Here is a 14,657-nt window from a genome sequence, read left to right as displayed (position 1 = left end):
GCTTTCTGAGTTTTATTGTGAAATTATCTATGAAAAGAATCTGATGGCAGCTTATAAAATTTACTCAGAAACTAGCTTTTATTTAACAAACAATAATAATGCAATTTTGCAACTAATAAGAGTCTCACACATTGAATACTCACAGGACCATAATATTGCTAGATATCTGGGAATCCTTGGTAAAATTAGGCATAGTTAGAACCTCTCAAAAGAAAAGATAGTATGATTATGTACGAACAACACAATTAAGATTTCATTGCATGTTAATGAAGAAAACAGTGGTTTTCAGATACAAATAGTGAATAGATAAAACATCACTTGGATTTGATTTTGGAATATATCGTTTATTTTTCTTCTTAGAGCAGCACTTGAATCACAGTTAATTTACATTCTTTGGATGCGTATCACGTCCAGTTGAGGTAAGGGGAAATCATCTTGGTTAACAATGAAACTAAGACTAATAAAATAGTTCCCAACGTTCTTTACATCAATTTGTAGTAGAGTTGACTTATCCATACGTATTTATTAGTACTGATTCAGATACTGCATTGAGTTCATGGTTTAGTAAACAAAACTATTCATTTTATGTGTGAAAATAATGGTAAGTGAGACGTGCAGTGATAACATAAAGAAGAGCAATAAACTCATCTGGATGGGAAAAGAAAGTTGGGTTCAGGTTGTTCACCAGGGAGATGGTGATGAAACTCTTTCTTAAAAGTAAAGAAATTATTATAGAAATTATAGAAATAATTAAAAATACTTGAGTAGAACTGGGGAATTTGAGGTTAGATTGGCAAGAGATAAAGTAACAAAGATATTTCTATACAATGGAAAGTAGTTTGGATTTTATCAAGTGGATAACCAAAGGGTTCAAGCACAGGGGTGGCTATTATTAAACTTATACATAAAAAGAGCCCTGTAGTAGGCCTTACGTACTATAGATTAGAATGGCCTGGTACTAGACTGCAGAAGTCAGTTAGGGCCAGGCTATTGTAATAACTAAGACACATCTCATCTCATCTTAATATATCCAAAACTGATGTCTTCATTACCAGTATTCTCCCCATCAAGGCCACCTGTTTGCTTTTTTTTTTTTTTGGCCATAGTAGCCTCCCAACTGGGCTGTGTCTTCCTTTCTGTCCTCAGTCTGTTCTCAGTAAAGCAGATTATGTGCCTTCCTCTTTGGCTTCCCATCATAGTCGGAGGAAATAACCCAAGTCTACACAATGGTGTAAGACCTTGTCTTTTCTCTGCTTGACCGTTGTCATCTGATCTCCTCTCGCCTGCCACCAGGCCCAGTCAGACTGCATTTTTTTTTTTTCTCAGCCAGAATAGGAGTGGACTCTTCCCTGGAGGGATGGAATGAACTTTTGGGGAAAGCTGAGACGTCTAGTGGGGATATTGAAGCCACCAGAATACCATCCTGTTTCTTTTGGCATTTGGAGAGCCTAGCTGAGCATAAGAAGCACTGTAGCCAATCATTTGAACTTGAGGATAGAGATATTCAAATGTACTCCTAGGATTCTAGGCCTTTTTCATTTTACAAGGTTGGGATTTCCATTTTTAAGAACTGTTTTAGCTGCTATTCATAAATGTATATATGGATAGAAATTATTAGATCCTGTGGTATGCTTTCTATATGAATTCTTTTATTCCTATTTCTTTAAACATTTAAAGTCTTTGGTTTTATACATAAGTATAAATTCATATGTTTTGTGTATCTGTGTACACACGCACACACACACATGCATGCACCAGAAGTCAATAGAATAGAACGAGTTAATGAAAGGTACTATTTAAAATTTCACAAGTTATTAACAAAAGCATACACGTAGGACCATTTTGGTACTAGAGGCGCATATCATTTTGAGGAGTGGGGGGAAAAGCTATAAAATACCTTTAAAAAGAGTAAAATGTGACCTGATTATACTACCGTAATCCAGAGTGAGTACAACCAGGAGAGTTGTAACAATCACAGCTAATGGTAACCGTGTCGGAGTATCTGTTAAGGGACAGCTCCTACCTGTACTGGAAGCAGGGGGACTTTAAAATCCCCTGATGTCCATCCCTGAGGCTTGCTGTGCTGTACCCCCAACCTCTGTGTGTGTGTGTGTGTGTGTGTGTGTGTGTGTGTGTGTGTGTCTTCCTGTGTCTTTGTGTGTAAGTACATGATGGGTGAGGACTGAGGGAAAAAGGAATGGTGGGCACTTATTGGTGGTTTAGGCCCAAAGGAAAGAAAAAATACCAGTTTCACAGAATAGTAGGCCATATTCTTTAAAGCAAAACACTGTATAGATTAGCCTAATGGGATACATCTGAAGGTAAAGAGAGACAGAGTAATAAAGTAGAGTGAAATTCCAAATTACTATGTAGCTAATGTTTGGGTAATTAAATGGAGTAACTTGTAGTGCTTTATGAAAAGTATTTCTCTTAGAAAAACTTAGAGGTGTTTCTGTCCTCTGTAGGAAGATCATTTCATTATCTCTCCCCACATGCTAACTCATTTCACTTGGTACTTTCTTACATAGTTTTCATCAATTTCTTATATGTATTTCTTGTATAAATGTTCTTGAAAGTTATCATCATAATATATATTAATTTACCAACATAACCTCCTTAGGAGGATTTGAATTGAACTGCATGTAAATGGACCTTGGCTCCTTGTACATTCCAAGTAAATACCTGTATATTTCAAATAAGTCATTTAACCCAGTAGTCTCAGATACATTTTTTTTTTATCATTTATTTGATTCTTTTGTGGCCTCTCAGTCATTTAAGACCAGAATTTTTAAAGAATTTTTTTTAGCTGATACGGGATCCCTGGGTGGCGCAGCGGTTTAGTGCCTGCCTTTGGCCCAGGGCACGATCCTGGAGACCCGGGATCAAATCCCACGTCGGGCTCCCGGTGCATGGAGCCTGCTTCTCCCTCTGCCTATGTCTCTGCCTCTCTCTCTCTAAAAGTTAGCTGATAAATCATTCATTCATTTGGCAAATGTTAGCCTTTAGGTTAAAAATTTTCCCTTTGAACTAAGAATTGTTTTGTCTGCTATTCATATATATGGATAGAAATTACTATCTCACATGGTATACTTTCCGTAGGAATCCTTTTATTCCTGTTTCTTAATCATTAGAAGTCTTTGGTGTTACATAGGAATATTTATGCTCTCCATTCAATCTTTGTGGCACTTACTGTTCAGTATTTAGTTCTGTGACAAAGTTATCCTCCTCTTTTACAGTATATTGATCAGTGTTGACATTCTGACCACGTCCAGCCATAGCAGCAGCCTCTGCTTCTCAACTGGATGTGCTTTCTTTACGTTTTAAGCAAGTCTTACGTTTTAACGTAGTAAAATAGGAAAAAAGCATCACTCACATTTTCCTAACCAGCATTTACCCAAGAGACAGTTTAGTCAGTGACTTGTAAGGACATTCAATTTCTAGGATTAGACCGGCCAGTAATTCTCTGTGATCTTAAGAAAATCATGTGAGCAAGTAACTTTTTTAGCTTTCTTATCTGCCTAAAAAGGGAGATTAATATCTTCCTTACCTATTTCATAGGGTTATTGTAGGTGAGGTATGATAATGGATTTGAAAATGCCTTGGGAGTAGGAATGGCAGTGACCATGGTGATAGTGGCTGCCTTTACTCTGCATGTGTGATGAGCAGGCCCAGCAACTGCTGGCTTTCTGTGTTCTCTCTATTGATCTTTGCAGCGTTCTTGAGAAGGGCTAATGCTGTATGTATTTAAAAATGAGGACACTGTTGAAAAGAACATAAGTACAGATAAGGTATTTGAGGATTTCAAAAGGGAAGGAGTAGTTGCTTCTGGCTGGGATTCAGTAAACCCTTCCTGGCCAATGTAAGGTTTCGGCTGCATCTTACAGCATGTATGGAAAATGCTGCCTCGCTGTCACACAAGTGCCTTTTATGTCCCACCCACTTAATTTTAATTTGTAAAACCAGTATTTCTTATACCCTGATTGAAAGCTTGCCTCAAATACAGTTTGTTTTAGGTTGTTCTTTACTTTTTTATCCCTCACACAAAGTGGAAATTCCGCAGCTTTAATTTCTTTAGGGAAGGCAGGCCACTGGTTTCTCCCAAGGCTGTGTTGGAAAACATCCTGTATGAGAGGGTTGAGGGCACTTCTTGGAGAAGATTGTGCCGTTGTGGCCCTGTCGGAGCCGATGTGCATTCCCAGGCATGCTGTGGTGCACCAGGACTCGGACGCTGGTACCACACGGTGTGTTCATTCTGCGCTGCCACATGAGGGACGGTTACCAGATGGGGTGTTCACACTGCGGCACACCAGGGTTCTAACAGTAGGGCCATAAGGCGTGTGTTCTACACTGCAGGGCTTCGTGACTGTGGTGATGGTAATGCCATACAGTGTGCGTGTCCCGTGCCGCGGTATGCTGGGCTGCAGGGTGGCACCAGCAAGTCTGCTCCGTGCTGCAGGGCCTGCGCTGCGGTGGCAGTAATGCCATGAAGCGTGTTTGTCTTACAAGCTATTCACGCTATATATCCTCAGCAGATATCATAGTTGAGGAATATTGCCGGGAGATATCATAAAAATCTTCAGAGAGTGTAGTTAGGAGCAGTATGATTCTTCTTAGGTATATCGGTATTTCTGCCACGATAACTGTGTTTCTATAGTGTTTGCCTTTATAAAATCTGTTGAAGGTCTTTGGGGCCTGTCAGTTGGGCAGACCACTAAAAACCCATTTTACTTTTAGAGCTGTACAAGGTAATAGCTAGCACCCAAGGAGGGAGCTTGTGCTGCTTAGGCAGGTGAGTGAGCGTGGCCACAGGCTCCCAGGGCCGACCCGAGCTCCCACGGACCACCTGGCTTCCTGGGCCTGCTTGTTCTGAAGAGCAGCTGCTCTCACTGGTGATGGGACAGCTGCCGTGCCTCCTGCATAGTTTTGGGTTTGAGCCCTGACTGCAGGTGCACGTTTTAAGAATTCTGCAAAAACACACATGAATGCTGCTCTGGCTAGCACAGCCCCTAAACCTAGGGCGTTTCTCTTTGCTGCTGAAGACCCTAGTTTTCCAACCATTGCTTAGGCTGCCCTGCATGGGAAAAATGGTCCATGAACCAGACTGATCTTTATGTTATCCTGACTTCTCCTGTTCACCACCTGAGGATGAACCACTTTATTAAAGTAACAGCTGTTGTGCAGAAGAGACTCTGTGCCTACCTCCTAGTTAGTAGTGCCTTTCTGTGGTACTTGTTTTCATTCCTCCACCCACCCCACCCCCGCGCAGTGACTAGTACCACCAGCCTGACATGCTTATTCATATCCTTCCCCCATTCTGTTTCCTTCCCTACCTTAAGAAATAGTAGCAAGATAGGTACATACCTTAGGAAACAGCAGTTCAACATGGTGCTCAGTGGTGTGGCCTTGCTTAATATGTGAACACATGCTGTTGGCACTTAGAAAAAGGAAGGAATGGAAAATTAGGGGTGAGTGGAAAATGAAGAGAAAGTGAAGGGGAGAAAGAAGTGGAAATGCAATTAAATTATATAACTAAAACTTTGGTGCTATCTAAATATTAATTTTTGTTATTCACTATTAACCAGTTGGCTAAAGTGGTAGAGAAACTTGTGTCAGTGTCCATTATGTTTTTAGCAGGGTACCATAGGAGACACTTAGTTTTTGTTATTTCATTTTTTTTAAATTAAGAAACAAAGTAATAGAAAAACCTAAGTGTACTCATCTCCTGGAATTAATAACATTTTAATTTTTTGTCTTTTTTTGATTCACATATTTTTATAATAGAAACAATGTGACACATTAAGTGTGAAATCCTGAGTCATGTTCCTCTCTCTATCCTTTGGGATGTGTTTCTGTGTATCCTGCTAGTCATATTTATATACTTGTGCTACATATATATATCTGCAACAATATTTTATTGTTTTCTGTGTTAAAAAATAACGTTATGGGTATCCTACTCTCCTATCTTGTTTATCCCCTCTTGTTTCTGAGTTCTCTCCATGCTGATACATATAGACCCGGCCCACGCCCACCGTTGCTAACTGCATAGTGTTCTGTTGTGTGCACACAGCATGGTTTACCCTTCTACAGATTTGTGCTGGGTCCAGTTTTCTGCTCTTATTAACAGTACTGAGGTATGCATCCTTATTTAGGTCTCCTGGTGCTTGGCACAGTTTCTGGGACACGTCAAGGTTTTAGGTTACACACACTGTCAACCTCATTTCTCTCATTTCATTCTTAAAAATGTTCTTTGAGGCAGGTGACATGATCCCCATTTTATACATGAGAAAATTGAGGTGTTGAAATGCTATCTAATTTGACCAACTTAATCAGAGAGCCAACTCAGATTAAATTGCACCTATTTAAATATCGAGCCCTAATATTCAGCATTCTTCAAGAATCCTTACCCTTAACCTTTATGATCATTAGAACAGTTGCAACCAGCAAGTCTCCTGTATCATTTCTAAAGTAGGGAATCAAAGCAGGTAATGAGGTGGAGGGAGCATATAAGAAAGAAGGATTAATAAGTGGTTATACTCCCTTTGTTGTGGTTATCAGAGGAGTTAAAGTTTTGGTATAAAAACATGCTCTGTGAAATGATGGGTCTGAGTTTGTATATGTAAGACTATTTCTTTATGATGAAAGACTGCTTTTTATGTTGTTTAAAATGCGACACTCATTATCTTAATTAAAAAGATGTTACAGTGAATGTGTTAGAGTCCATACTTTACCTTGCAAAAGTACACAGTCCATTTTCTCAAGGTGATAAAGCTATCTTAATAGCTTTTTTTTTTTTTTCACAGATGGACCATATGTTTATTATACTTCATTTTGCTTTTTCTCCCCTTTACCTTATAGGTAGAAGATCTGGTGTGTTACTTGTAAAAATTCTGGAGCTGCATGAGGAATGCGCCATCCAAGTTGCCATGTGTGAGCATTTAGCAGGGCTGCAGGCCAACAGCTCTTCTCAAGGTGAGGCCCCCAGGACTATCCTAAAGGTTCTGTTCACCAAGGAAACTGCTCACCACCTCAAGGGACATCCCCAAGACATCATCCTTATCTACCCTCCCTGGTGAGTACAAAGAACTGATTCCAGCAGCCACTAACTGTGAGTTTGTCTCAAAAATATTCTTATGATGAACATTTTTGTCACTTTATTATGGAGAAATGCCAGGAGAAGGAAGCCAAGATTTGACATAGATTTATGTAACAGAAGCACCAAACTGCATTTGAATGCTTGTTTTTGCTTTTGGCAGGAAATTTTTTATAATTTGAGGGTAGAGGGGTGAGGATGAAACAACCATATCAAGATTCCTGTCTAGGGATTCCTGGGTGGCTCAGTGGTTAAGCTTCTGCCTTTGGCTCAGGTCCCTCATCAGGCTCCCCACAGGGAGCTTCTCCCCCTGCCTGTGTCTCTGCCTCTCTCTCTGTGTCTCTTGTGGATAAATAGATAAAATCTTTAAAAAAAAAAAATTCCTAAGTGACATGTTATAAATCTGGCTGTTTTTGTTTTTTTCTTTCTTAGAAATAAAATTTTGGTAGAGGCATTATGTGACAAAATGATAATGCACATAATATTTCTTTGTGAATTACTTAGAGAAGGATGAAAAGCATAAAGTAAGACATAGGGAAGTTTGATCTTTAGGAGCACAAATGGTCATTAATGGATCAGAAATTATTTTTAAGGATGTATGTTTGCTTTCTTCTCCATAAGATGTTATTTTTTTACTACAAAAAGAAGAATCTTACTATTTTTGAGGGAATGTTTGAGCTGCCTTATATTAAGCACTAATTGTTGATGTTGTTGGCAGATTTTTAGAAGTTTCATTCATCTGTCAAATTCTTAGTTTTGAAGTTGACTTACAGGTTTTAGAAGTTAAACATCCCTCCCAAAGAAGGAATCTTTTTTTGCTGTGTCCACAGTGAGTAATTCTCACTCTTTACTTAAATTCTTCCACTGATAGGCTACAGATATCATAGGGTAACCTGCATTTTATTTTATTTTTTTAAATATATCTTTTATTGACTAGTATAAGATATATACAGGATCATACATAAAATTTTAAGTATATATTTCTACAAATAATTACAAAGGGACTAGGTAATTTCCATACAATCAAAGAAATAGAATGCAGTGCATACCTGAGGCCACCCGAAACCCTTTCTCGTTTACTTCCTCTCCCTTCCACACCAGTGACTATGATCCTGACTTACGATACAGTGTTTGAGAATTTCATATAAATAGAACCATACAGTAATCATACGCTATGTATTCTCTTTTGCCTGACTCTTCTCACTTAATTTTATACTTGTGAGATTCATCACTTTTGTTACATTTTAGCAGTTTGTTCATTTTTATTGCTATAAAGAATTCCATTGTATTAATTTATGCAATTAATCCATCTGTTAGTTAGGCATCTTCAGTTTGAGGATATTATGAATAATGTTGTAATGACCAACCGTCTGTCTGTGTAGCTCACTCAAGAATACAGTGCCAGTGGAGCACCTGGGTGCTCAGTCAGTTAAGTGTCTGCCTTGGGCTCAGGTCCTGGGATCAAGCCCACGATCGGGCTCCCTGCTCAGTGGGAAGGAAGTCGGCGTCTCCCTCCGCCTCTCCCGCGTGGCTTGTGCTTTGGCTCTTTCTCTCTCAAATAAGTAAAATCTTAAAAAAGAACAATACAATGCCATTAATTTGTTCTGAAACTTTTCATCATCCTAAAATCATGCCATTATTTTTCTACCATGTTAAAAATGTTTTTTTAATTTGTCTTGACTGTACTTCTTCTTCCCACAATGGCCATGTTGCCGCCCCATTCACTACTGAGCCTGTTTGTTCAGGCTTCCAGCCTAGCACTCCCAGACCTGTGGCGTTGGCAGTGACCCCCACACTGCTTCTCCCATGGTCACTTGTGTGGCCATCATGTCTCCCTGCAGGGCAGTGCTCACTCCTACTTTGTTTTCCTGCCTCCTCTGTGTTCCTCCTCATGCCTTTCTGGCTTCTCACTGCTAAAGTGCTGCTGGGCCAGTACAAAACGCTTCTCTATCCTGTCCACCTCACCCCCCTGGTGCTTTCACTTCATCTTGTAGCTTTAAATGTCAGCTGTACACTGATCACTTCACAAACTCTCCATCACCAGAGCACCATTTCTTACTGCCTCAGCCATGGCTCTGTGTGGGTGCTGAGAGCATGGCAGGATCAAGTTCCTGATCCTCCCTCGTTTTCTCCACTCTTCCCCATCTCCGGAAGTGGAAACCACCTTCTTGCAGTTCTATACATGTCCTCAACAACTCTTTCTCATCATCTCCCTTCTGCCTGTGGGAACCTCCTGTTGGCTCCACTTCCAAATGCACATAGGTTCCAGCACTCTTGCCACCTCTCTGTCAGCAAATTTCCAGGCAATCATTATCTGTCTTCTGGATTGTTACAGTAGTTTCTTAAATCATCTCCTTGCTTTTTTCCTTGCTCTCTTGTCTCTTCCAAGATGACTGAAGAAGCAAAGCTATGAATTTAGAAGTTGTCATACCGCTTTTGGGCTCCATGTGCCCCAGTATCTGTTCACTTCATACACAAACCCCTCCTGAGCTCTGGGTTCTTATCTCCCACACCTTTCTCCTTCCCTAGATCCATCTTGGCCACCCTAGCTCCACTCTGATCCTCAGGTTCCAGGCCACTTTCCCCTTGGGGCCTGGGTTCTTGCCACTGCCTGTGCTGCGGTATTGTATCCTACACCTCACCATGTCTGCATGGTTGCACTTTTCTTAGCCTTCTCTGGGTGTTTACTCAGATGTCACCTTCTCAAAAGTCCTTCCTTGGGTCCCATATCTAAAATTGGAAACTACCTCCTTCCAAATCATTTATTGTACTTTCCTACTTTGTTTTTCACAATCAGGTATATTAAAGTATTTTAGTTTAGAATATTGCTATGGAATGAGTGAGCAATTTCCTGCCTATCCTGACAGTGCTCCTCCTAACGGTCTTGTTCTTGTAATTTGTATTCTTTCTGCTGTTTTATTGGAAGTCTTTCTGGAAGCTTATAGTAAAATTCAGTGATATTGACAGTATTAGATTTTTGCAGTGTGTCCTAGTTTTATCTTTATCAGTATACAACAATTTATGTTTTCATTTATTATTATTTCAACAAAAAATGTATATTCAAGTGATGCTGAATTTTTACAGTGAGACACTGAAGACTCTAGCATGTTTATATTTGGAGATACATTTAGAAACATTGGTGGGATTTGCTTCAACGTGGATGGAACTGGAGGGTATTATGCTGAGTGAAGTAAGTCAGTTGGAGAAGGACAAACATTATATGTTCTCATTCATTTGGGGAATATAAATAATAGTGAAAGGGAATATAAGGGAAGGGAGAAGAAATGTGTGGGAAATATCAGAAAGGGAGACAGAACGTAAAGACTGCTAACTCTGGGAAACGAACTAGGGGTGGTAGAAGGGGAGGAGGGCAGGGGGTGGGAGTGAATGGGTGACGGGCACTGGGGGTTATTCTGTATGTTAGTAAATTGAACACCAATAAAAAATAAATTAAAAAAAAAAAACAAAATAAAAAAAATAAAAAATAAAAAATCTTAAAAAAAAAAAAAGAAAAGAAACATTGGTGGGCTCTGGATCCAGGCTTTTGCCCCTACAGGTTTTCTTCATTTTATTTATATATATATTTAAAATTTTATTTATTTTAATTCCAGTATAATTAACATATAGTGTTACATTAGTTTCAGGTATATGATATAGTGATTCAGCAATTCTGTCCATTACTGAGTGCTCACTACAATAAGAGAACTCTTAATCCTATCCACCTGTTTCACCCATAACTGTAACAACCTCCCCTCTGGTAACCACCAGTTTGTTCTCTATAGTTGAGTCCGTTTTTTTGTCTCTTTTTTTCTTTGTTTGCTTGTTTCTTTTCTTAAATTCTACATTTGATTTCCTTCTTTTTGATGACTGAATTATACGTGTACATATATACACACACCACATCTTCTTTATTCATCTACCAATGGACACAGATTGCTTCCATATTTTGGCTATTGTAAATAATGTTGCAATAAACAAAGGGGTGCATATGGCTTTTTCAATTATTGTTTTTGTATTTTGGGGGTAATACCCAGTAGTGGAATTACTGGGTCATATGGTAATTCTGTTTTTAATTTTTTTTAAAGATTTTATTTTATTTATTCATGAGAGACAGAGAGAGAGAGAGAGAGAGAGGCAGAGACACAGGTAGAGGGAGAAGCGGACTCCATGCAAGAGCCCAATGTGAGACTCGATCCCGGGTCTCCAGGATCACATCCTGGGCTGAAGGCCGGTGCTAAACCACTGAGCCACCCAGGGAGCCCCCTGTTTTTAAGAATCTCCATACTGTTTTTCACAGTGGTCACACCACTTTGTATTTCCACCAGCAGTGCACACATCCTCGCCAACACCTGTTGTTTCTTGTGTTTTTTATTTTAGCTATTCTGACAGATGAGATGATTTGCATTTCTCTGATGATTAGTGATGTCAAGCATCTTTTCATCTGTTGGTTGGCCATCTGTATGTCTTCTTTGAAAAAGTGTTCATGTCTTCTGCCCATTTTTAGTTGGATTATTATTTTTTTAGTGTTGAGTTAAATAAGTTCTTTATGTATTTTGGATACTAACCCTTGATTGGATATGTCATTTGCAAATATCTTTTTCCATTCAATAAATTGTCTTTTTGTTTTGTTGTTTCCCTCACTGTGCAGAAGCTTATTTTTTAATTTCTTCTTCTTTTTTTTAAGGATTTTAATTTTATTTATTCATGAGAGATACAGAGAAAGAGGTAGAAACACAGCCAACGGGAGAAGCAGGCTCCCTGCGGGGAACCCAATGTTAGGACTTGATCCTGGGACTCCGGGATCATGACCCGAGTCAAACACAGACAGTCAGCCACTGAGCCACCCAGGCATCGCTTATTTTTTAATTCTTTAGAACCTTTTTAATTTGATTTGTCCTTATGTTTTATTTTGCTTTTGTTTCTTTTGCTTCAGAAGACATAGCTAGAAAAATGTTGCTATAGCTAATGTCAAAGAAATTACTGCCTGTGCTCTCTTCTAGGATGTTTATGGCTTCTAGTCTCATATTTAGTTCTTTAATCCATTTTGAGTTTATTTTTATGCATGGTGCAAGAAGGTGGTTCAGTTTCATTCTTTTGCATGTTGCTGTTCAGTTTTTCCAACACTATTTGTTGAAGAGACGATCTTTTTCCCAGTACATATTCTTGTGTCCTTTGTTATAGATTAATTAACCATATAATCATGGGTTTATTTCCAGGAGCTCTATTTTGTTTTATTGATCTGTGTATCTACTTTTGTGCCAGTACCATACTATTTTGATTTATAATAGTTTCATAGTATATCTTGAAATCTGGAATTATGATACCAGTTTTGTTCTTTTTTTAAAGGTCTATTCAAGGTCTTTTGTGGCTATTCAAGTTCATTTGTGGTTCCATATACATTTTAGGATTATTTGTTCTATTTCCATGCAAAATGCTGTTGGTATTTTGATAGAGATTGCATTACGTCTGTAGATTGCTTTGGTAGTATCAACATTTTAACAGTATTTGTTCTCCCAATCCATGAGCATGGAATGTTTTTTCATTTCTTTGTGTCATGTTGTTTATTTCATCAATGTTTTACAGTTTTCAGAGTACAGGTCTTTCACCTCTTTGGTGAAGTTTATTCCTACATATTTTATTCTTTTGGTACAATTGTAAATGGGATTGTTTCCATAAGTACTTTTTTGCTACTTTAATATTAGTGTATAGAAGTTCAACAGATTTCTGTATGTTGATTTTGTATCCTGAAGCTTACTGAATTTACTTATCAGTTCTAATAGTTTTTTGGTGGAGTCTTTAGGGTTTTCCAAAAGTAATACCATGCCATCTACAAGTAGTGAATGTTTTACTTCTTTACCAATTTGGATGCCTTTTATTTCTTTTGTTATTGATTACTGTGTCTAGGACTATGGTGAATAAAAGTGATGAGAGGACATCTTTTTCTTGTTCCTGACTTCAGGGGAAAAGCTTTCAGTTTTTCACCATTGAGTAGGATGTTAGCTCTGGATTTTTCATAGATGGCCTTTATTATGTTGAGATATGCTTCCTCTAACACTACCTTGTTGAAGGTTTTATCATTAATGGGTGTTTACTCTGTCAAATGCTTTTTCTGCATCTATTGAAATGATCATATGGTTTTTATGCTTTCTCTTGTTGATGTGATATATCATGTTGATTTATCTTTTCCTTAAATAAGTGGATAAAGTTGAACTCAGAATCATTATGTAGGTCCCTATAACATCATAGTGCCTCTAACTCTCCATACCTTTAGTATGGGTTTTCCCCTTCCATTTAAAAAATATTTAATTGGTATTTAAAACATATAACAGATTTCAAAAGGTATCGAAGGATATACAGTGAACTAAGAGTCTTCTTCCCATACTTGCTCTCCCTAGCCACTCAGTTCTCATCCCTAAAGAAGCCATCAATGCCAGTTTCTTACATACCATTCAGAGATTGTGTGTGTGTGACACACTCACTATATAACATGCATGTATAATATAAACTAACTTATGTATTTCCTGCCATTATTCTTTTTTTGCAAAAATGGTATCCAACAATACTCTTGTACCATGCTTCTATTGTAAAAATGTGTCTTGGAGATTATTCAGTAACAACATACTAGTATATAAATAGTTGCTACATTCTTTTTGCACTGATTTCTAATTTAAAGATACCATTATTATTCAGTCAGACTCTTCGGATGAACATATAGGTTGCTCCTCCTCTTTGGCTACTACAAACAGGACTACATCATTTTCTACATGTGTGAAGAAGAGCTGTAAGATGAATTTCTCTAAGTATTATTGCTGGATCAGAGAATATATACCTCTTTAATTTTAGAGTAAACATTATTAAGTGGCACCATTTTGCATTTCTAATAACAGTGCATAAAGTGCCTATTTACCTTTTACTAACCTACTGTATTGATCACCAATTTAAAAAATGGAATTTGTAATTTTAATTTGCATTTCTTTTACTGTGATATGGGCTTAGGCTTCAGTCCCTGTGTTTAAGAACCATTTATATTTTATTTTTTATGAAATGCCTATTAATGACTTTTTACTTGTCTTCTCTTGGATTATTCATCTCTATCTTAGTGATTTCTATCAACTCTTTAGAAATAATAAATACAGTTCCTTGTCAATCATATACGTTACAATGAGTTTTCTCCCAGTTTCTTGTTAGTCTTTCATCATTTTTTAGGGGTTAGGGGGAATTTTTGTTTTTGAAAAGCGGGGTAGTCTTTTTCTGTTTCTTAAATTTAGTCTGTGACTAAATTTTTTTTTAATATTGTATTTATTCATGAGAGAAAGAGAGAAGCAGAGACACAGGCAGAGGGAGAAGCGGGCTCCATGCAGGAAGCCCATTGTGGGACTGGATCCTGGGACTCTGAGATCACGCCCTAAGCTGAAGGCTGAGGGCGCTTGGCACCCTCAAACCGCTGAACCACCCAGGTGTCCCTCCATGACTAAATTTATCTATCTTTTGTAGTATCTATATTTTATATGATAGATGATAAAGAAGTTAAGATCTTTTTTGTTGTGAGATTATTTTTTTTTTAATT

General features: G+C 38.1%; 1 protein-coding gene across 10 annotated transcripts in view; it reads left to right on the top strand.

The window, feature by feature from the left end:
- Positions 1 to 14,657, top strand: part of SPIDR (scaffold protein involved in DNA repair) — a 437,895-nt gene that overhangs the window by 163,370 nt on the left and 259,868 nt on the right. For all 10 annotated transcript variants that reach the window (XM_049105958.1, XM_025446508.3, XM_025446489.3 and 7 more), the window contains one exon: positions 6,856 to 7,069. In XM_049105958.1, coding sequence (XP_048961915.1) covers positions 6,856 to 7,069 — 214 coding nt within the window. The remainder of the gene's footprint in view (positions 1 to 6,855; positions 7,070 to 14,657) is intronic.

Source organism: Canis lupus, chromosome 35 (genome assembly GCF_003254725.2).
Source record: "Canis lupus dingo isolate Sandy chromosome 35, ASM325472v2, whole genome shotgun sequence".
NCBI lineage: Eukaryota > Metazoa > Chordata > Mammalia > Carnivora > Canidae > Canis > Canis lupus.
This window is presented reverse-complemented; position numbering and strand designations above follow the sequence as displayed.